General features: G+C 49.9%; 1 protein-coding gene and 1 long non-coding RNA gene across 12 annotated transcripts in view; one reads left to right on the plus strand and one right to left on the minus strand.

Annotated features, from left to right (window-relative positions):
* CLEC16A (C-type lectin domain containing 16A) overlaps positions 1–23,775 on the minus strand; it is a 190,103-nt gene that overhangs the window by 44,454 nt on the left and 121,874 nt on the right. For all 11 annotated transcript variants that reach the window (XM_074323098.1, XM_074323101.1, XM_074323097.1 and 8 more), the window contains 3 exons: positions 5,322–5,473; positions 2,815–3,019; positions 934–1,101 (listed from right to left, as the gene is read on the minus strand). In XM_074323098.1, the coding sequence (XP_074179199.1) occupies positions 934–1,101; positions 2,815–3,019; positions 5,322–5,473 (525 nt within the window). The remainder of the gene's footprint in view (positions 1–933; positions 1,102–2,814; positions 3,020–5,321; positions 5,474–23,775) is intronic.
* Positions 18,176–20,687, plus strand: LOC141569460 (uncharacterized). The gene is made up of 3 exons (XR_012493136.1): positions 18,176–18,450; positions 20,166–20,271; positions 20,360–20,687. It is a non-coding gene; the product is annotated as an uncharacterized LOC141569460 (long non-coding RNA).

Genomic DNA, 23,775 nt, shown 5'->3' on the forward strand with positions numbered 1-23,775 from the left:
TTAAAATTTATCCTAGGCTTATAGTGTAAATATTTCTAACATGAATTAATCAAATCAAAGAACGAAAACAATGAATCGGGATGGAAGGGCTACAAGGACTCTGATTCTGGACAGGTTCTTCGGGTGGAATTTCATTCTTAAATCGATAACTGCTTCTGAAAACATTTTGTACCATTTGTGACTGAAGTTCAAAACCCTCACTGTGGGGGGCAGGTTCCGTTGCCGGGGACGCAGGGCCAGTTTTCTGCAGTTTTGTAATCACGAGCAAGGTTCTCTTTCGAGAGATGGGGGTGCGTATGGATTTACTTAAATCAGATGTGTCAGAGCAGGAAGGGGACAGCCGCCCGGCCTTCTGGAGAAGAAGTTCTTCCTGCTCCTCCAAGCAGACCTTGAACTTTCTACTCATGCTTCCCTTTTTGGGGGTTGGGGGGGGGGATTTAGAGATGAGCTCTGGTGAAAGTAGTCAAAGAGGCTTCCAGACGGGAGACACTGGCAGCCACCCCGTGGGCAGCGGGGCCTTCGTCTGAAGTCTCACTTCTTCAGGGGTTTGTTACCGGAACCGCACACACTATCTCTTTCTAGTCACCCTGGATGGAGAAGGAAATTACTCTCCCACAACCTCATTACTAATTGTCTAAGTGTTTCCAAGAAATTTCCAAGAAACTTCTTGGTCCTCGTTCTGAGAAGTTCTTCCACATCCCCAACAAATCTCTGGAAAACCAAACCCAGGCAGCAGAACATCAAAGAAAAAGCCAAGATTTCTTTCTGGGGCTTGTGTTTCATCTTGTGCTACACTTTGATAAATTCTAAGAAACATCTGGTGCTCCCAACTGGCTGGATTTCTGAGAAGGGAGAAGCAGCTCAATAGAGAGCAAGTTCTGGAACCCCCCACAGGAACGGGACAAGTGGTGGCACAGGGTGGGGCCGGCTTACCTGGCACCTTGTCCACAGACGCGAACACAGAGCGCTGCACCGTGGGGTCACTGCTGCCCCGGCGGCACTGGTCATAGAAGCGGAAAGGCAGGTGCTGGGACGAGGAGGCAGAGCCGAGTCCAAACCCTAGGACTTCGGTCGTCGGCTGGATCGGGAGGTCCAGGAGGGCTACGTTCAAACAAACCCGAGGTCATGGTCAGCACGTGGGACAGAGTGTTGGCGACGAGCCTTTGGTGGGGCGCTCGTAGTTGGCGTGGCCGTGGCCTTTCCAGGCATAGCCCTTGGGTGATGCCAAACAGACAGCCGGCAGCCTTGAGCTGGGGAGACCCCAGGTCCTGCCTGAGGCTCAAAACACAGCTGGTCTGGTAAGGGGTTCAGAGACGGCCGCAGAGCCAGGCTCCACCTCAGGTTCTCAGCTTCCGCACACAAAAGGCCGAGGCTTAGCCTCAGGTGCAGTATCAGACCCCAAGGGACATGGGACCCATCCCGCCCTGAAAGTTCATACACACACACACACACACACGCACATGCGTGCACACACGGGGAAGAGTGTGACAGTAAGATCCATGCATAGGCATGTGTATATTTATGAGTGTGTTTATCTGTCACAGTTACTTCTTCCCTTCCATAAACAAATCTCATGATATAGCCATTTGGAGGGGCTTTTTAAAATCAACGGAAGAAATACCCAAGGCATTAGTTCTCACAGCCACTTTATGGCATAATTCTCAATTTTCAAATGAAATATTTAGCCTTCATGCCAGCTCTGAGAAATTGCTTTACATTAAAAAAAAAGAAAAAAAAAAAAAAGACCTCTGAAAATAAATCTTAAAAGAAAGGACTGAATGATTTCAGTCACTTCGCACATTACAAAATGCTTCTGTAATGATCTTACGGGCCACGTTTCAGCTAAGTGAGCAATAAGGTGAGGCAGACCTGTGCATTCAACGGGGCATGTGCGGGAAATACCAGCGTCCAGCCTGTCCAGGAGCCCTGCCCTCCAGTCTCTCCTTCTAGGTAATCCCTTGAGAAAGTTCTCCTCCCCCGTGGGAAAGCCGCCAGTGACCACAGCAGAATGGCCATCGGGTCATTCTTGAACCAAAAGGCGCTTGTGTCTTGAGAAGGACTGTTTATAAGTCTAGGAGTTGACAGACGCCTTTTCCCAAGGAGAATGCTGTGCCTTCCGCCCTGAACAGGACACCCTCATCTCAGTGCCTCTATGTCTAAGAAAGCCGGGGCCTTGCTGACACTGGGCAGCACGGGGCCTTCTCACAAATTCTCCGCGATCTCTGTGAAATAAATGTAAGATGACTTCTGATTTCAGGGCTGGGTCATGGCCCCCTCACCAAGCAGGTGGCTTCTCATGAGAGCAGGGAAGGGATGGGCTCTGGAGTAGGAAGTTCTGCGTCTGGCTTCTTCCAACTAGCTGCCGGTGCGACTATTGGCAAGTCACCGAGCCTCAGTTTACTCGTTTATAAATGGGCAGAACAGGCCCTCCTGATCTCAAGGGCTGTTTTAAGGACCAAAGGTGGTGGAGGAACGGCGAAGCATTTGGTAAACGTAGGCTGGAGAACTAACGTGTGCAGGAGTGAGAACAGCTGTCCCACATCAACGCCTGCCTGTTTGTGGCCGCTTGCCTGGTAAGGAGGGCTGTCCTCTCCCAGCCCTAGAAACTCTAGAACTCAGACAGTTAGGAAGTGGGAAATTCTGAATGGATTTTCCGTTCTCTCACCAAAACACAATGAATTCCTGAACCCTATGTATCCTCTTCGAGAGGAGTTACGGGAGTTCTCCAGGTCAATGTGAGAAACCGAGCGAACAGCCCCGCGGCTGCTTCTGTCCGGGGGCCCAGAGGACACTGGGCCGGGGCCGACCACTCACCGGCTATCCTCTGCATCTTTATGCGCCTGGCCTGGATGCGGCCCTTGGCCAGCCGATGCTTGGCAATTGCGCAGCGGATGTGGTCCGAGAAGATGAAGGTGGCCTGGAGGATGGGGAAGGGCTTGGAGTGGGGGCTGGATGCAGGCTTGTGGATGATGATATTCAGGGCACGGCTGTCGTCCTCCACCCCGGTCACCTGCATGTCCTGGAGGGGGGGCAGAGGGAAAGAAAGTGGCTCGTTAGGTCGAGGAGGAGGGCGGCTGCTCACAAGCTGTGGGAGCCACGTCTCATCTACAAGAGGCTTCCCAGTTTCAACTCTGCTTTTGCTCTGAGGAGACCATCAGTGTCCTAAGTCTAAGAGTCGAGGATGGACGCAAACCGGACCGGGCCCAGCAGGAGAAGGCAGCGCAGGAAGAGCAGAGCACTCAGAAGCGGGGGGATGCTGGCGTGGGGGTGGTACGGGACCCGAGAGGATTAGAGTCAGCGAGAGAAGAAATGGGCACACCAGCCTTTGGAAGGGGCCCTGGAGAGCCCAACAGTCAAACTCCGAAATTCTTCTGAGAAACCAGTGATAAACCAAAATTCCTATGCCATCTGGCACGGTCTTAGATATATACTGACTCATCTACGGACCAATTTCTTCCTGGTTTCTCTTAAGAACGTGGCATCTTTGGCACCTATTAGTATGTCTCTGAAGAATTCCTGGCCCCTAATGAAAAAGCTAACTCCGAGAAAGAGAAGGGAGGGCCACTGAGCAGACATGTGAAGACAGCTACGTTTGAAAGGTGCAGAAGGAACTCACGCATAGCAACTGTAACAAGGATGGATCCAATGTAAAACCTCTGAATGGATTCTGTGTAATCTGCTGCCCACAAAGGTTTGAGCTGATTTAAGATAAAAGCCCGAGGCAGGAGATAGAAGTGAATGTCAGATGTGAAAGGGAGGCAGGAACAACACTGAAAAGGGCTCATGAAGTAAGATGGTAGCTGTTCATAGGCATTCGATCTGGCACGGGCTGTTTGGAAATAACACCTGCCTCGAAATGATACAGTGGGGATTAGGTGAGATAGTAGGCATTTAAAAAGGAGAGGCTGGCACATAGTAACGGCCTGACAAATAGTGGCTATTGGAAGACGACCAAAAGAAAAGGTTTATGTGGCTTTCATTGTCTGATAGAGGACATGTATTAATCCTTCGAGGGAGAAAAACACTTTCCTGACACTAAATTCTAAAGGAAATTGATCATAAGCCTAGATAAATAAGAAGCACTAAGTCACCTAATGGACAATCGCTTATATGAAAGTCTTTTTATAAATGAAAGATTCTTCATATAGTTGTTTCTCACATCACTCTTGGTAAAAGACACTTTTTCTTTTTTTTTTTTTTAATGGAAAGATCTTTAAAAAGAGGAGGTTGGGGAAAAGTTGCAACAGCATCTTCAAACACATGGGTTGTTCTCTCAGAGACTGGCATGCTGCCAGCAGGTCACATTGTGCAGAGGTGGAGGTGGGTCAGCCTGAGCGTGGCACTGCCAGTACCCAGGCCTGCCCAGCAAGGAAAAGCACTGCCTCAGAGCGGGGCCCGTCTCAGGCCTGGACGGGTTAACTGGACACCCAGGGACTGGGGGGTCTGACGGGAGGTGTGACCTAGGAGGCTGTTTTCAAGTCTCTGGTGTCTACGCTTCGTTCAATCAACCAGCTGGCATTAGTCACCCATCATAGAGATGAACGTGAAGAAAACCCAAGCCCTGACTTGGCTTCTGACACTTTAGATTCCAGCGCTGCTGGAGAGGAGGTGAGGACAAGGGAACTCTCACACACTGCCGGCGGCAACCATCATTTTAGACAGGAGTTGGCAGCGTCTGTGAACACTGAAAAGAGGCACGCCCCAACTTCTTGGGATCGGCCTCGGGAAACCCCTGCCCAGGTGCACAAGGAAATAAGGTGAATTCTGTTCACGGCAGCACTGTCTGTAAAGGTGAAAGAGCTAGAAACAGCCACAGGGCACTGGCTGGCTAACTACGCCTTGGTATCTTCAGGCAGCAGTGAAAAGAATACCAGTAAATCTGCATATGCTCACATGGTTAGCTCTCCAAGTCACAGGTGGAGTGAAAAAAGCAAAGTGGAGAATACGTTTCAAGTGACTCTAGAAAAAATGTGCACACGTAACCCCTCTCAAGTATATGTACACAATTTTTAAAAACAGTACAAGTCGTTACATTTATATATGCATTTGGCAGAGAACCAGATCGGGGAAGGATTACTGATCATGGGAGGACGGAAGTATAACAATCGGGTTTTGGTCAAAGAGAACGTGGCCTGTATCCGTGAGATATTTTAACTTTTTCAATGATAATCTGTCCCTGCCATCCTCATGCCATTAGAAAGTAACTGTAAAAATAAAAAATAAAATAAAACATACAGAAAAGGGCATCGTCAAGATACTTCCGCGTGTGTGTGTTTGCAGAGCCACCCGAGAAGCGCTTCTGGAGTTCTTGGCTGTCGTACCTGCAGGAGGCCAGCGAACTTGACCACTCCCCAGCCAAGCCTGGACACGTCGGGCTCCACCAAACTCATCTGGTAAATATCCACAGCCAGGAACCGCTGGACCATGCCTCCGTCCTTGGTCATCACCGTGCATGCGATCAGGTCGCTGTTGTCTGGGAGGGAGGGGACAGAGAGCAGAATGAGGCGCCGTCTGGCTGCCCAGCCCGATGGGGACACTCAAGCTGACTCGTGTTCTGCCGGGCAGCAGAGCCCAGTGGTCAGAGCCCAGCCTCGGGGTCATACACACACCTGGGCCTGACCGCCCCCCTCTGAGCCACACTGGGCAACTGACTTTACTTCTCTGGGCTTCAGAGTTCTCCTCCGAAAAACGGGGATCCGGTCCATCCCTCTCAAAGCTCTATTTTGAGGACTGACTGATACAGAGTACATAAAGCATTAGTGAGATGTTTGCTGAACAGTAGTAGGTGCTCAAATTGGAGCCAAACACACACACACACACACACACACCACAACAAACTGAGAATCTCAGTTTGCAGACCATTAGAGGTTCACACTGCGATGGTGTCGGCCTAGATTAACTGAAGACAGCGAGAGTTCCCTGCTCACTTGTAGAACCACCAGGCCCTCAAGCTGGTGTCTGGCAACTTAGAGCCAAGCTCTGCATTAAATGGTGTGTGATCCTGGGCAATGCACTCGGCCCCTCCGAACCACGGTTTCCCATCTGTAAAATGGGAATGGTGTCCCTACCATGAGATGTTTGGTGCATTAAATGAGACCAGGCAGGTAAAGCATTTGGCCTGGGGTCCTCAGCGTAGGCCAGGTCCCTTGTCATACATGCAAGTTCTCCCCAAATCTGATGTCTCATTTAGTGCCTGTCCTGATGGCGATGAAATCACCCGAGTAATGCAGGACCATTCAACCTACTGTCTCCTCTGACTTCCCTCCGATACATCATGTGTTAAAAGAAACAGCAGAATCAGGAAACAACCTAAATGCCCCCGAATGGGGGAACAGTTTGAGTATGATTTTTTTTCCCCATCACATGGAAAATTATATACCCATTTAAAAATTATGTGTAACCAAACTGTGAACAGTGGTTAACTAAGGGGAGGGAAGTGAGAATTGGAGGTGGGAGTGTGTGTGTGAGGTTGGCAGGGGGAGGGAGAATTTAAATTTTTACTCTACATGCCACTGGATAGCTTGAAATTATTTGAAAATGAGAAAGTATTCAAGATGTACTTTTGAAATACACATTAAAAACCCAAGTAAAAAATCCTATTGACAAATAACTGCAATGACATTGGAAAAGACATTAACATTGTAAATGAGAAAGAGGGTAACATTCTTATTATGATTTTGATATGTTAAAAGAAAAAAGATATCTCGACAAGGAAATACAAGGGCAGAGAAAGATATTAAAATCTTAAAAGAAGTCTCTGATGAGGAGAATGGAAGGTAGTTTGCTTTATTGAGGTATAATTTATGTATCATAAAATTCACACATTTTAAGTATCTAGTTTGAGTTTTAGTGCTGCATTACTACATTCTATTTGGAGAACACTTTAATCACGCCACTATAACCTAATATCCGACTTAAATTTATTCGGGGGGGGGCCACAATTACACAGATGGTACCAATTCTGGCCCCAAACACATGCGATAACAAACTTGGACTCAGGCATTCGCCAAGGACGTCGGCTGCCACTTTTACTTTTCATTTAGATCTAAGGGATGACAGATGAATTTCTCCTCTCTCGGCATGACCTCCTCCAACGCACCTCTGTTTAACGCTCTGAGAGCATGATCTACCTGGAATTCTGGCTTCATGGGGATGCCATCCAGTCCACCTTCTTTTCCAGGCCTGTGTTTCTTCTCCCCACCTAGGGTACCCAGCTGCCTCCGTGGCAAACACCACCACCAGACAGGCTTACCTCTGTGGACTGGGCTTCCTTATTACCTGGCGTAAGAATCTTCCTCCCTTCCTCAATAATCCAGTTTTTTTTTTAAGATTTTTAAAAACTATTTCATCGAGCATTTCTAGTCCGAACTGGAAGGCACCTCGTCTTCTGTAGTATCAGAAATTCAAGTCATCATTTTTATTCTTGCAAACATTTTCTTTGTGGTAGGTAGAGTTTATTTTCTTTACCCAATACTTAAGACATGCTCCTCCATGGGAGTCTTTTCCTTTTTAAAAATAGAAAAGCAAAGCCAACGAATATAGGGTGCTTTTCCTTTCCTTTTGTTCCTTTATCTCTCTCCCTGCTCCGCTCCCCAGCTCTCTAAACAGGACAACTCTGCCTCCTTTTTTCCCACATTCACAAAGGGTGTGCCCTGGGAAAGCAGGCACAGCCATAGGTGTTGGTGGCAGTGGCGTGTGTATCATGATAGTGGGGTTTGTCAGCGGGCAACCCCCTCATAAAGCCCAGCGGCCTCAGGGGCTTGGGGAGAGGGGGGAAGACCTACCACCTCTGCCACAAAGAACAAAAAAAGGAAGAACCAAACCCCAAAGCGGAACAACTTTCAGCAATGCAATTGAGACATCAAAGCCCTGTGAAAGAGTTCATAAGAAAACTAAACGCAAGTTACTGTGAGACAGGACTGAGAGGGAATGAGCCCTGGCTTTTCAGAATGGGTGGGGCAGTTAAGGAGAAATGCAGCAGGTTCCAAGGACTAAAGAGCAGGGCGTGTCCTTCAGGAAACCAATGGGGGGCGCTGGTTGGGGCGACTCCTTTGTGAGCCTCTCAATGTCATTTTAGGGAACTCCTTCACCACCTTGGCCCCGGCCCTCAGCTGGCTGCTCCGTCCTGGGGGAGAGGGGTTGTCTGGTGACCTTGGGATGGCCTCGGTATCCTGGACTGAGGAAGACCCAGGAGAGAGCTGCTGAATGGAACCCAGTTCTGCCCACAGTCTGTCCTTGGACTGCTGCCTCCTTGCAGGCACCTGTGGATGTCACTGTGAGCCAGGGGGAGCCATGCCAGGGGCTGAGGTACCCAGAGGGACTCAGACACATGGGGGGCCTGCAACCTCGTGTGTGTGGCAGTCTCATGAGCCTCCCTGTCTGCCTCTCAGGAGGGGTCTCTGCTTGGGGGAGGCCAGTGTAAGTGACAGGTCATCCATCACTGCCCAAATCTCTCCGCCCACCCGAATTTCCCACCAACCTCACTTCCAAAGGGGTGGGGCCTAGCACGCCCTAGGATTTCTTCAAAAAGAAATAAAGATTGATACATACAAATAAATAAATATAAGGTTGATAAACTAACGCCATCAAAATGAAAATGTAACTCCTATATAACAAAAGATTTTATATTATAAATAAACAGACTAGGAGGCATATTCGCAAAAGATCTTTAAGAGGTAAAAGATGAATAAAGCAGTAAATGTGAAGGGCCCCCCACAGGCCACTCACAGACAAGAGAATGGGGACAGCCAGAAAACACACACAAAGGTGCTTATCCTCGTGAGAAATCAGGAAACAAAACAAGTTACCATCTTCTACCCATCGGATTGGCAAAAACAAAAATGTCTGATGACATCAGGCATTGGTGAGGCCAAAGAAAAACTGACATTCTCAAACACGGCTAGGAGGAGAAGCAATTAACACAGCCACTTTGAAGGGCAAATTAGCATTATTTATTAAAACTGAAAGTTTCACACTGTATGGCCTGGCAGTTGGTATGTTCCTAAGAAAAACGCACTCGTGGGCCAAGAGCCACGAATAAAGATGTTGACGGCAGGATCTGGGTCTGTCATGTCCAGTAACAGGAAAGCCTAAAAAAAAATGTGTACGTTCATTTAGTGCAAAGCCATATGGCCACGACAAGGAATGAGTTAAGACCTCTAGCTGTTTCCAGAGCATACCGTGCAGTGGAAAAAGCAATCTGCAGCATGACACAAGCAGGGCAACACAATTCGTGTAAAATTAGATCACACAAAACGATACTATGTGTTTTCTGTGGGTTCCCGCAGGTGGATGTACAAGCAAATTTTAAGAAACTGTCTGGTGGGTGCCCAGTGATACCTGTTTGGGGCATAGGAGGTGGGACCGAGGCTGCGGGGTCAAGGTCATTTTAGTTATTATGCGATGTTCTCATTTTCCAAAGGGAAAAGAGGTATATTATGTGGGTATTTAAAACTAAATAAAGAAAAAAGTCACCCTCTTTCCACACTTGTACACCAAGGGTCTCAGTTCCTCTAGGGGCCCAGGCAGTGGGGGGAAGCAGCGCGGGGCCACGCTGGTTCTGCCTGACCCCAAGGCGGCGACAGTCATCTCAGAAGGGCTGTGGCAAGAAGCTGAGAGCTCTCCCATGGCACCTCTTGGCACACAGGCACGCATGACTCCAAAACAGCCAGGCGTGTGAGCTACAGAGCTCTGGCGCCCAGTTCAACAAACGCGTGGGTGTCAGGCTGCACTAGGGAACCAGACCCAGAAGAAGGCGGCTTGGCCCTGCCATAACGGGCTCCGGGGCCGGCGGGGACGCAAAACACCGAGCAGAGCAAGTCTCCATCCAGGCCCCGACGGGGGGAGCAGGTGGGACGACACACGTCTCCACTGCGCTCCAGGGCCACCAAGGTGTGGTGTGCCTCTCAGCGGAAGCTCACTCCCGGGACAGGTGATGTGTCCCCCTACTCCTGGGCACTGCCTTTGTTGCATTTATTTGAAAGGGGAGACAATTTGCCATTTTATTTGAAAATATTAAGCTTATCAATCTCTTTGAATAGATAACACCTTCATATGTTCGCATTTTGAAAGGTGTGAAATTTTACCCAGCTGACGTTATGTCTCCGTCCGCCCCAGAGGCAACCCCTATGCAGCTTTCTTGTTATCCATCCACGATGCATTTCCGAGTATATGTATAGCTATGAGAATTCCTCACAACAAACAAGGTGACCGCGAAAATAGATTTAAAAGACCATTTTATTAAATTATAGCCCACCGCCGCTCTTTTGATAAAAAGGGCACCTCAGGAGTTAGAGAAGTGCTAAGATAAACGAGTACTCATCGGAGACTTTCTCCTTGACATAACAGAAAGGACCAGAAGGGCACTGAAATGGGTTTTCTCATGGACTGTACTTTCCAAAGACGGCCACAGCAGCACTGCCCACCCTCTGTGCTCTCTTACAATGTGAGCTTGACCCTCCTCCCACTGAGTGGTGGCGTCTGTGTCCTTTGTCCTTGAAACTGCGTGGGCCTCTATGGTTGCCCAGACCAACAGAGTACAGTGGAAGTAATCCTACGTGATTTCTGAGGCAAGGTCATAAAAATGCTCTTGGAATCTACCCACCATGCTGGCAGGAGACCCAAGCAGCCGTGGAGACACCCACGGAGAGAAGCCAAGGGCCCAGGCCCGCTGCCAGCCCCAAGCTGCCAGCCCTCAGTTGACCCCCTAGGCCCCAGCTAAGCCACTCCAGCAGACGCCATGTGCAGCAGAGATGAGCTAGCCCCACCGAGCCCTGGGCACATTACCGATCCATGAGCAAAATGAATGACTGCAGTTGTTCCAAGTCACTAAATTTTAAGATGGTTTGTTACTCAGAAATAGAGAATTTCAACAGTGACTTACTGTAATGTAGGGCTAACACTCTTTCCGCACCACCCAGGGCTGCTGGGTGGAAGACTGGCTCAGACAAACAGCTCAGGGCTGGTGATTTGGGATGTTCGAAAGGTCCTGCAGTGTTTAGCAGGAGTGTAGCCATTTTCCAACAGAAGTTTAAGATGCTGGGAAAGAGGAGGAGAAAAGAAAAAAGCACGAAAGAGCCACTTGACCATGAAGCGCAGAATCAGGGCACTTTGGCCTGGAAAAAGCATAAAAGAGCCACTTGACCATGAAGCGCAGAATCAGGGCACTCTGGCCTGGAAAAAGCATGAAAGAGCCACTTGACCATGAAGCGCAGAATCAGGGCACTCTGGCCTGGAAAAAGCATCTTGGGCTTTGCAGCCACGGAGACCTGAGTTCAAATCCCAGCTCTGCCATTAATAACTTGTGACCCTGGACAAACGACCTCCTCCTCTGAGTCTCAGGTTCCTTGCGTATAAAACCAAGACCTAACTCCTTGCAGGAGCCTTGAGGAGATTTGAGAGGCCTGGGGCTGCATCACAGACAGGAGCTGTGTGGTCTCCACCGATAGTGGCTGTTGCTGGGAGCGCCCTGGCGTTTTCGAGCCATGAGTCTCTAGTCAGAAGCCTTCTGCTTGGGGTAAAGTCATGCTTTCTGAATGCAGGCTCAAGACTAAGCAAGGCTGTGGGAGGAAAAAAATGAACCATGGGTTTTGGGTTTTCCTCAGAACTCCTATGGGGTCATGGGCAGTGAGTTATGCGGTCCCTGGCCTCTCCAAGAGGCCCCCCAAGCCCGCATCTGTGGTTGCCCCACCCACCTACTCTCCACCACATCTACCCATCTTAGCCCCCATTGCACCCCAATGCCAGCCAGGCTCCAATGCCCCCGTCAGCTCCCTCCTCCTGCTTGAAGCCTGCTCCCTGCCTCGCGGGCAGCCCCAAGGGGGCAGGGCCCTGACCGGTCTCATTCACTGCTGCACCCCTAGGAGGGGGCCTGGGCAGTAGCAGGTGCTGAAGACGTATTTGTCACGGGATGGAGGGATGCTCATGTCATCTGGTCCTCCCGTTCTGAGGCTGAGGACGTCTCCACTAGTGGTCCTGTCAGCTCTTGGGCTGCAGCCTTCCTCCGGAGCGCCCTCTGACAGGCTGCAGCTCATTACTGAGCAATAACTGGGGCTGATTGACTTTTGCTGTATGTAAATGATCCCTTCATAATAAAATACGGGTGCCAATACCGTGATTTAATTCTTGGTGTTGGCAGCTCCACGTACATTTAGAATGGAAGCCTTTATCCTCACAGTGAGATTGCAGGCCAGCTGAGTGAGTCCCAGCGCTTTGAAACCTGATACCAATACTGCAAGCTTAGAGCGATTCCTGGACTGCCACCACAGCTGGAGTTCAGCTCAGTGGCTCTGTAAACACCGCAGGCTTTCAGGCACCGTTGGCACATGTGTGCCCTGCCCCTCCCTGCATCCAAAAGCAGACTGGGTTCCTACTCCAGGGTCCCCCAGGCCTGCCAGGGAGAGAGAGGGAGCCTGCAGTGGCCTGTGGCCCTCTCAAGGCAAGCTAACACAGTGGGCTCACTGCCTTTCCTGGAGTGGGTAACCCTGTCCTGCGGGCATCTGGTGCCACTGGGGCTTTGGTTCTCTAAAGCCACGTACAGAAAGATGGTTAGGGTTGAGTTTTGGGGTGGGATGCCCCCGCCGGCCCCCAGCAGTTTATGACTGCCGCCAACACCATGACCGATCTCTATCAAGTGCTTCTGGGTGCCAGGAGCTGAGCCCCCACCTGACATGTTCAGATCCTATGAGATGAGACGGTTCACTGATTCCAGAGGACAAAACTACAGAGGTCAAGTAACTTCCCCGAGGACACACAACCGATGACGATGGGCATTACGGAGCCAGAGCAAATGTGTGCCAAGCGTCCTGGACAAGCTGATTGTAACCTGGGCTCCAGTTCTCTGGATGGGGCCCGAGAGAGAGGACCGTCCCTCTTTCCCTCAGAGATGGGGGCACCCCCCATCCCCGCTGGCCGGTTCTGGCAGGGGGACAGTCACATGACCCAAGCTCTCAGCAGGCAGTCTCCAGGGGGTTTGATGTCTTGGTGGCTGACGCCGTGAAGCCACCAGCGTGCTGCTCGGCTGCCCCTGGCAAGGCCCCCCTTCACTGGGCACATGGGCACCTCTCCCAGCAGCACACTGACTGGGAGCAGACAGGCAGATCCCCTGCCCTCACTGAGCCTCCAGACCACGGACAGAGGGCAGCCCTTTGGAGCTGTCCGACCCTAGGAAAGAGCTGTGTGACAGAGGAGGTGCCCTGTGGTACTACATAAAGCTTTGACAGTGACTCCAGGGAGAACCAGCCTGGCATGGCTCCCTGATGACAGAATGCAGCTGAGGAGAGAGGCCTTCACTGACCAGTCATGCACGGCTGGGAAGTGACTGATGAATCATTGGCTTTCTGGGGGAGAGCGGGGCGGGTCTGGAGGGGAGAGGCAGGCACACAGGCAGTACGAGGCCGTCAATCAGAAGCCCAGTGGGAAAGTGCAATCCATCTCCTGAATGTCACCACTCTATCAATAGCCACTACAAGAATGAAAACGATCGCTGTTCTGGGGCGTACGAAAGTGACTCACACACGTTTCCTTGGGTGAAAGGTAGCTTCCTTCTCAAAGCTACGCCGAGTGCTTTGAGAAGGACGGTTTGTGCCGCCTCAAATGTAACGCAGCAGCGCTCGGGTGACAGGGAGCCTGGTAAATTCTACAGACCCACCACAGGAGAATGGTCTTGTACCAGCGACACTCAGACCTTCTCAAGCCTGATTACGCAAGGGGGAGACTCCACGCACGGCCCATGATATTCCCAAGTCAAAAGATCCACTGCTGCCACTCAGGGTGTGAACCAGCGCACTCAATTAGCTTGGCTGCTTCTCCTGACGGTCAAATCAATCCTTCGGAGAAAATTAAGTAACCATTTCTCCATCAACCCAGCAACAGCTTATGGGCTATTTGCTGCAAGTAGCAATCAATTACTCTGTCTTCTCTGAAGCTCCCTAAAGCTTTCCTTCCAGTACAGCACGGGGGGCAGGTGTAAAGTGCAATATTTCCTGGATGGACAGCAGGTCTTGTCACATTTCTACTGCCCGGCATAGAGTCCGGCCCCTCCAAGAATAAAGGGGAAAACATAGTGGCGTTGTTTCTCAGATTTACAAGGGGACCAGCAATTAGGGATGGAGATATTAGGATATGGGCTGAAATCCTGTCACCCAGGGAAACTGCGACCTAGTGCTCGGTTCCACGACTTCAACCAAGATCATTGCGGCTGCCCCAAAAGCTGCCACACTGGCGACCTGGCCCTCGGCCTCCTCTCCACCTGCCCCCACCCAGAGCGCCGAGAGCTGCATGCTATCCGAACACATTCCAACGCCACTTCCCCACCTGTCACTACAGCTCAAAAAGCAGGGGAACCATGCAGGGGACAGTCACCAGTCAGGCCTGGAGTTGAGTTGTAGCCCTGCCACTCTCCAGTGGTGTTGACCCTGGACACGTGACTTCCCTTCGGTTGCAGGCCAGGGTAATAAAATGACAAATAAGTTTATGGCTCTAATTCATGATATGCATGATGATGTATTTAGGAAGAAGGTTACTGATATCAGCAATTTACTTTGCAACGCACAAAAAAAAAAAAAAAAAAAAGATGGGTTGATGGCTGAATAGAGGGGTAGATATGTGAGAGAACTAGTAAATTGTTAGTGGGGAAATACAGATGGTGAGTATAAGGGTGTTCACTGTCCAGCTCATCCAACTTGGTTGCATGCTTGAAATTTTCCAAAATAAAATGTTGCGGGGAAAACTGACTTCCTAGGGTTGTTGTGAAAGGCACACACGTACACAGCAGTGTGGATGCCACACAGGGACTGGGCAATCCATGGCCCCTGCCATCGATTACTATTGATTCCCTGACCTTCTTTAGAGCACAGTGTGAGTATCTGCAGGATACCTTTGCTATGAAAATCTACTTGGTTCCTGAGTTTGAGCAGCAGGAATTTTAACAGGAAGACTTCGGACGTCAGGGCTACCTGGAAGTGCTCTTTCTAGCATCTCTTAACCTTGCAGAATCTTAACGTCACCCAGTGGCTTCCTGGGCCACCAAGGACACTGTATCAACCCTCACTCTGTTGGTATGGATGGGTAAGTCTGTCATTTGTTCATCCAGCAATTTTTCAAGCAGTCACTGGGTGATGGGTCAGTGTCATGGTGCCTGTGCAATAACCCAGGCTCAATACCCACCTGGAGGGAGGGAGGGTACAGCTGCCATGTTCAGGCGAGGAGCCTAAGGACTGGGGAGGCCAGGTGCCCTGTCCATCCAAGAGCCCACAGGCTGGGGACAGCGCTAGACTTGGGCTCAGTGCCACCTGCTTCCAGAGGAGGGGTTTCCCATGGCTACTTCCTGCCTCTTGCTAGAAACACACGTGCCACCACTAGTAAAATAACGTGGCTGATTTTCACAAGGCGGCCCAGAAAACCCGTTCCACGTCTTCATCTTTCCCCCTTGGAAAATTTCAAGAGACTCTTCTTGGGAGAACAAAGAGTAAAATTTGCCTTTTCTTGTTCCCACAGGCCCAGAAGTGTGTAGGGCAGGTCTCTCTGACTGTTCACATCTACCTAAGGATGGGGCAACATGCAAAAGCTTTATTCCTTGTTCCTTCTTCGCCCTAAACAAAGTTCACAGGCAGACAACTCCGTGAAAACGTAATTACCAGAAACAGAATCCAAATGAGCAGCAATTCCAAGTAGAGCCTGGCATATCCCCTTATCAAGTGACACACAGCCTGCCACCAGAAGCACAGCAATCTGATCTTTATAATGCATTGGTGACCACACTTATCTCTATAGTCACTCTCCCCAGAATGCCACATTTGCATAGTACATTGCATAATTTCCTCTCTGAAAATGGCCCTGTTTAGCATGAGTAAATAAAGTTACCTAACTCTGAGGCAGCGGAATGGAATACTTGAGATTTCCAAGAAAAGATTTGAATACCTAAGCTCTTTACTATGCGATGCAAGATAGTGTAACACAGTTCCCTCCTTCCTGCTCCTCAGCAGCCAGCAGCCCGGGCGGGGCAGGTGGAGGATGTACCCCCCACACCACCCTCCATGATTTCTCTGCTCTGGGCCCCTCCACAACACGTGGTCAAGCCCACCTGGGCTTGGATCAAGGCCCTGCCTTTCCTTTCCTTCCTTTAGTTCTCCACCAGTCTCTCCACCCAGTATTTGCCTGCTGGCTACTAGGTGCCAGGGATAACCAGGCTGCAGGAATGAAGGAGGGAGAGACATTTCTGCTCTGGGTGACCTTTCTGAGCCTCAGTCTTCTTATCTGAAAAATGGACACACCACTTACTTCATGGGAATTCGGTGAGGAAAGAATGAGATGAGATGCAGAAAAAGTTTGTGATTTTTCTCTGCGTGGGTTGTGTGGGCACATGTCTCCTTTCTCCCTCTGGATAGAAGGTTCTTGAAGATAGAGCCAAATCTCCCTCTTTAAAATACTTCATCAGAAAAGTGCACGTGGGTATTCTGGATTCTGGCCAGGGAACTCTCCCTTCTTGGGTGGGGGAGGAGAGGTTCCACCTGGCAGAGAACACCAGCTAGAAAGTTTTCCCCACATGTTAAAACCCCCGGTTTATGCTGCTATCACCGCCAGAAGAGGCATATGTGGGGGCCAGCGAGCATCGGTCGGGGGTGGGGGGGGTCCGTGTACCCCCAGAGATGGGCTAGATTTCCGGGAGCTCTTCTGATCATTGGCTCTGAGGTTGGCAAGGCCCTTCTTGGGTGGGGAATGTTCTCTGCTAATATCCAACCTGGACCCTCCCCTTGTGATAGGCCACTTAGTGGAAGAAAACGGCTTTGCAGATAGAACCATCTACACCCACTGACCCCCTCACTGGCTCAGACTTTTCCTTTAAGCATTTCTGAGGCACTTTTCTCCACGCCGGACCATGTACTTGGCAAAGAGGCCACAGAGAAGGGCAAGACTTGCCCTTGGGAGTTCCTGTTGAGGGGGGAGACCAAACAAGTGACAATTACATTAAAATGGGAAAAGGCCCTGGCAGAGGAAGCCCAGGGGCTGCAGAGGGCTGGAAGAGGGGCCACCGACACAAGTCGGGTCAGGGAAGGCTTCCGGTAGGAGGTGACATTTTGACTGAATCCTGAAATAAGCCTAGAAATTATCCAAGAAGAGGAGGGTGGCGCTTCAGGCCAAATCAAGCAGTTGTCCCTCTGCAGCAAGCTCACAGGCTCCTCTCTGAGGCCTTCTTGCATCTGAGCCTTCCTGGCCCAGCACCAGCCTCCCATTTTCCACCAGTCAACCCTTCGGGTTTTCGGGTTCCTTGCTCATTTTGGTTGGAACAGCTGGAGGGGCATCCATCCTCATGCTCTCCTTTGCCCGGCACCTGACTTTTTCCTCTCTATCTGTCCTGTCTCTGGGTCTTACCTCCTAGGGCAGCACTGTCTCAGGGTGAAAGCACGGGCAAAGGGACAGATGGCTGGCTCAGTGTGGGACCGTGGCACACTGCCACCTACGCTGGGGTCCTCAGGTACCTCATCCCGCAAATGGGGGTGACAGTAACAGTACTTTCCCTCTAGGGCTGCTGTGAAGATTAAGCGATATTCCTAAGGGAAGAGTAGCGCCTGGCACTTAGGAATAACAGACGCTCTCAATTCAACTCAGCAAGACCAAGCAGGGTTCGGTGGGAACAGTGAGCTGAGAGCGAGAAGAGGCCCAGGTCTGAATCCCAGCCGGGCATTTACAAGGCTACATGACCTTAGTCAGGGCAATTGACCTTTCTGGGTGGGCCTCAGTTTCCTTCTCTCTCAAATGAAAAAGTTGGGACTAAACCACATGCCTCTTTCCTGATGGGAAAGAATGTCTAAATTTCATACCAAGGGACACATTTATGGCCGCTTGGCAGAAATTAGTTCACAGAGTGAATGCTTACCGGCATAGCAGTCTGATTTTTAATTAGAGTGTGGGAATTCAGTATACTTCAAACATTAACAGTAAAATATGGGAGACCTCTGGTGGAGACAAGCCATACCTTCGGGCTTCAACAAAAGCTGTATACTTCACACCCCAAACTGCCTGCTTTATGTTTCTAATCTTTAGTGCTCAAACTGAGTGCCAATAAATGTTTGGCACGCAAACACTTTCAGGGCATGTGATTTAAAGTGATACGGTTAATATGAAACTGAATCTTATCAGCTTAACTCTGTACAATCCTACATGCCCAATCAGAAGCACTGCTTCGAATTATTACACAATGTTTCAAACAACATAAAAATGGAGACTCTCGACTAGTCATTTTTCCCTCTGAGTTTTGCTTCTTTTAAAAATGAACTTGAACACGGGTCCCTCTCTTAAAATCATGAAGAACAAAATAAGAAAGGAACTCCATGCCTTCACTCATGTTACTTCAGTTATTCAAGGCGGTGGGTCATCACACGGCCTCCTGAAGGATCAGGGGAAGTCGGCAGGGAAAGAGCCCCTGTCATGGCCGGAGACTCAAGAGAACATGTGAGTTTGGGAAACTTCTGTCTTTCGATGGGTTTGAAGTACGGGGAACAAAGCAGTGAGGGCTGGTGAGGTGCAGGGGCTGGGGACCCATCAGTAAGGGCTGTTTATTAAAGCCATGCCAAGGAGTAGAAACAGATGCCCGGGAACTGGGGACTCAGGGAAGGTTGTCCTGGCATCGAAAGGTTTCGTCTGTGGTTATTTACTGAAACTTAATTCGGGTCTTTAATTGGAAGTTTATAATTAAGACTCAGACTGGAACTTAGAATACACATGAAAAAGGGCTTACTAAGGATATGAAAAACCAATTAACAATATTTCCCAATCATTCCTTTGTTTATTAATTCAACAAACATTTACTGTGTGTCTGCTACGTGCCAAGTATAGTCCCAGGCACGACGCATGCAGGCGTGGAAAAGCAGGTGCCTGCCCTCATGCCACTCAGAGTCTGGTGGATGCAGAGAGACCAAAAACAAATAACTTAAATAAATCGATTTGTATAAATCGTGCTAACACAATGGGGAGGCAATGCTTAACCTGCTTATAAAGAAACTCTTCTCGAAAGTTCCACTGGCAAACCTCTGCTAATTTCAAATAATAACGGTTACAGTTTATTAAGTATTTTAATAAGTGCCTGGCTCTGTGCTAAGCGCTCAAATCAACCCATCGAAGAAGGTACTGAGTGTAATTATCCGCAGGTTCCAGATGAGAAAACTGAGACTCTGGGGTAGTAAGTTGCCCGAGGTTGTGTTGCTGTGACTTTCAGTAAGGTCAATTCCCAGGACCCCAAGCAGGAAATCCCATAGTGAGTCAGGTCCAAGTTCCTCTGTACACTTGAAACCAAACCCCAATGCTGTAGACACATTCTGTGGGTCACACTCCACACCAATTGAGATCAAGCTGGACCAGCTGGGAAATGACGCTTGACCATGCTGAGACACAGCTGCTTTTAGAGCAAGAGCTGGGTGACTTCATTTTGGCTGGGCTGTGTGAACATCAGTGCCTTTAACTGCTTGCTGATTACTTGGCAGAGGAAATCCAACAGGGAGGCAAAGGAAAAGGTTAAAGAGAGACAGGCAACAAAGCCCCGGCTCCGAGGACCTGGACGCCGGCACGCCCCCTTGCTGCAGCATGGCCGTGCTGAAAACCCCAGCCTCTTTGACCTTATGCACTGAGCATGTTTGCAGAGCTGGGATGCCACAGATTCACCTTTCTTAGGCAAAGGCAAAGAGAAGAAAAGGCGGGCACTGCTTTCTTTACGTGAGAGCTAGTCAGGTCGTCCACTAGTAAACGAGAATAAGGCAGAGGCAGAGGACAGGAGGGGTGGCTAGGCCGCGGAGCAGCTCGGGGCAGCCAGGCCTCCAACCTCCGGATGCAGCTCTGGCTGGAGAAGAATCACAACCCCACTGTTTCTGCTTCCTGCCATGTGCTGGGAGCTCACCCACAATGCAGGCTCGGGGCCTCCACTCTCCCATCTGTAAACAGGGGTGATAACAGCTCTTAGCTTCCAGGCACTAGAGAATAAAGCAGCAGTCAGTGCCCAGAAAACATCACCATTCTTGCTTTTCATCACTGCCTCACCTGCCTCCAGGCCACAGCTAAGGATATTTGAGGCCTCCACAGGGTTAAAAACACAGAGCCGGGATTCAGACCCCAGACCCTGCGCGTTTCCTGTTTCCTGACTTTATCCTCACCTGCCGGACGGCGCTGTCCAATAGGTCTCCCTGTGTTTATGGAAGTCTCGTCCTGGAGCCACCACCACACATGCTACTTAAAAGAAAATGAAGATTTTTCATCCTCTGTCATGTTAGTTACCTATGGCGAGTGAGTATTTGAAATGAGGCTAGTGTGACCGAGGGACAGAATTTTAGTTTGATTGAATCTTACTGTTATTTTCCTTAATTGAGTTTAGAGAGCTACACTTGGCTCGTGGCCAGAGGAAACCAGAGAAAGAAGAGACTCTGAGCACGGCGGCGGACAGTGGGAAATGGCCCCACTTCATTTCTAGCTAGGAGCTCACGGGAGAATGACCTGTCTCAGGAGACCTTGGTGACACAAGGCAGGGTGACCCAGGGCATGGGAGCTCCCTGGCCTGGAAGGAATGGGGCCCTCTGGCCACATGCACTCTTGGCTCTCAGCTCCATGTGGGAGCCTTAGCACCCATGGGTCACCTTAGCTGCTGTCGGGGAGTTCTTCCTGCTGAACTAATAATAAAACAATAAAATGGGCACATGACTAGACTAACAGGAGAAAAACCAACTTAATCCGCGCGCATGGGAGAATCTCAGTATGATTCTCAGATGATAAAATGGGGCTCAAAGAAACGAGCAAACCAGGCACCGTTTTCAACCTTGTCGCCAAATAACCTATACATTCGTAAGTAACAGGACAAAGAAAGTCAGTGCTCATTACAAAAGAATCTAAGCAAAGTTTGGGTATTCACCGACGGGGAATTTAAACAAAGTGGTCCATTAGGAAAGAGGCAGTCAAATGGAATGAAACAGCCTTTTGGCTTTGAGTTGTTTAACACCAGCGATAAGGGTACCTCCCAGGTGTGGGGAGGACACCTCTCACAGGGCAGGTTTATTTCCCCCGCATCCAAGGGGACAAGGGAAGGTCATTGTGCCCTCCTGGCCAGGCTGCTTGACAAGCGACTTCAATGCAAAGTTATCAACATGCCATTCACTGTGGGACACTTTGGGCCTGTCTGCGGCCCAGAAACGGCTGTGGCCCTGCAGATCCCACCCAGGGACACAGCCCACACTGCTCTCTGGAGCATGAGGGACAATAAGAAAGCCAACAGGCACCGCACCCTTATGTCACTTCCAGGTGGGGACTCCCCGTGGGCCACCTGCCTCTCTCCAGCCTGACCCCTGAGGCCCCGCGGGGTCTGCGGTGTCCACGGCGCCACACGGGGCCGGGCCGTGTCAGCGCAGCAAAGGCTCCCGCAGGAATGAGAGGGGAAGTCATGCCCACGCATCGAGCACCTGGAAGGGGAGGTTCAGACAAGGGGAAGGCTGCCGCTCAGACACACTTCCTTGGGCGGCGCCCAGGATTTCTCACAGTGAGGGCCACCGACAGGCGGCACCGGGGTGCCTGGGCATTTGCAGCTCTCAGGACTCCTGGCTTAGGGCATAGGGCCTGGGAGAGTCTGTGCAGACCTGCTGGAGTCCAAATACAGTTAGGAGGTTCACTGAGGCCCAGCGCTCATGCCTCGGGGTGAAGACGCCATCACGGGGGCTGGGCTCCCCTCACCAAGGAGGCTGACGATTCTCCCTGGAGAGGGGACTCAGCAATGACATTCCATAGGCCAGGATGTACAGCTATATGGTGGCAACCTAGAATAAGCGTCTGACCACTCCTTGGTCCTCCCGTCTCCTCCTGGGTCCTGGGCACACATGGGCAACCTTCCTAGGAGGCAGAATCACCTGGCCCTTCTGCAGAGGGGGCGCCGAGCAGGATGTGACTTCTGCCATTCCTCCTTCTCCCCAAATGAACTCTGGTTTTTGTTGTTGTTGTTTTTGAGAGGTGGGCACTGAGCACCCCTGTACTACCACGTTGCCCCGGAAATAAGACCGGGTCTTATATTAAATTTTGCTCCAAAAGACGCATTAGGGCTTACGTTCAGGGGATGTCCTCCTGAAAAATCACGCTGGGGCTGATTTTCTGGTGACGTCTTATTTCCGGGGAAGCACGGTAGTCGCGGTGCCTGAGAGGCTTCCGTGAAACTTCACAGCAGTGGCACCCAAACTTGGTTGCATGTGGAACCACTCAGGGATCTTTAAAGACACTGATGCCAGCTCCCACCCTTGGACAGTCTGATTTCAGTGGTACGGAGTGTGCGACCCGGGCACCGGGCGTCTTAAAAGCTCTCCAGGGACTGCTCTGCAGCCAAGTTAGCAGACCACTCCTTCCAGCATCATCTGAGGAGGCAGAGGCGGCCAAGGTCACCCCCTGACCAACAGGGAACCCGGCTGTGAAGAAGAGGCTTCGGCTCCTGATATTATAATGCAAGGAACTCACAGCCCATCATTAATTCAAAACTAAACGTCCTTCTCCTCATCTTAGCTGGAGACACTGAGGCCCCTCACAAAACAGAGATCTAATGGGGCCAGAAAGCTGGCGAGCTTCTCATGGACAGAGCGGGCACGATGAAAAAAACACCAGTAAATACACGACGCTACAATGCCATCCCAGGTCTGATGGATTGCTTACGACGTCCTCGGGAGTTAATTGGAACAGCCCCGAACTCGCTGCTCTATGTCAGCACTCTCTGCCATGAATGATTCAGGTAAAGAAAGATGGAAAATAATAGGGCAGGGAATGAATTAATTGAGGAAAGCCTTTTAAAAATATTTCTGATACATCAAATTCTAATTAAAGATTAACACACACAATGGAAATATTAAAAGGCACTTACAGAAACCCCCAGCACACAGGGAGAGCATGATATCTGTCAAGGGTGAGGGAACTGATTAAATCTTTCAGATAAAGGAATTGGTCCTGAGGCACTTACTTACAGCTGTGAATTTAAATCAGGAAAACAGCCTCTGGTTATCCACCCGGCTGCTCACGCGTCACAGCCTTCTCAGAGGGCAAGTTGGCAATTGGTAAAGAGAACCTTTCCACTGGGTTTGCCCTTGAACCTGGCAGTTCACTTCTACAATTGGATGCTATGGTCTCACACAGATTCAGCCTGACCGTGTGTGTGGGGGGGGGGGAGGGGGAGAGGGGGAGAAAGGGGGACAGAGGAAGGCAGAGAGAGAGAGAGAGAGAGAGAGAGAGAGAGAGAGAGAGAGAGAGAGAGGAGGGAGGGAGGGAGGAACCTTAAACAGGGAAAAAACTCACGGATACAGGGACACTGAATCTTGGCAGACCCTCGTGATGAAGTATCGTATAGTCAGTTTTAAAAAATGGTCTTAAAAATAGTGTTTCCTAAACCTCAATCATTTCTAGAAGCTGCAAAACTGCTATTCTCCAGAGCATCTAAGATCTTGCTCCCTAGCACATGTCATCAGTTTAGCTCAAATAAACTCCTATCAAAGAGAACAAAACAAAACAAAACAAACAAAACCTCAGTCATTTCTTTGATACCCTAAGGATATTGCCATAGTTGTACCATCTGTACCATTTATTTGCTATTTTCCTTAAATTATACTCCTTCTTTTTAAATTTTAAAAGGAAACTGTATCATTTTACATTAAGTACAAAATTAACCCGGTCTGTCAATAGAGGACATAGTTTATATGGACAAAAATAATCACAGGTGCACCACCAAAACCTGTCTCGGGCACCACCTCTTGAAAAGTACAGCTGTGCGGGGTTGAT

Source organism: Rhinolophus sinicus, linkage group LG18, assembly GCF_036562045.2.
Source record: "Rhinolophus sinicus isolate RSC01 linkage group LG18, ASM3656204v1, whole genome shotgun sequence".
Taxonomy (NCBI): domain Eukaryota; kingdom Metazoa; phylum Chordata; class Mammalia; order Chiroptera; family Rhinolophidae; genus Rhinolophus; species Rhinolophus sinicus.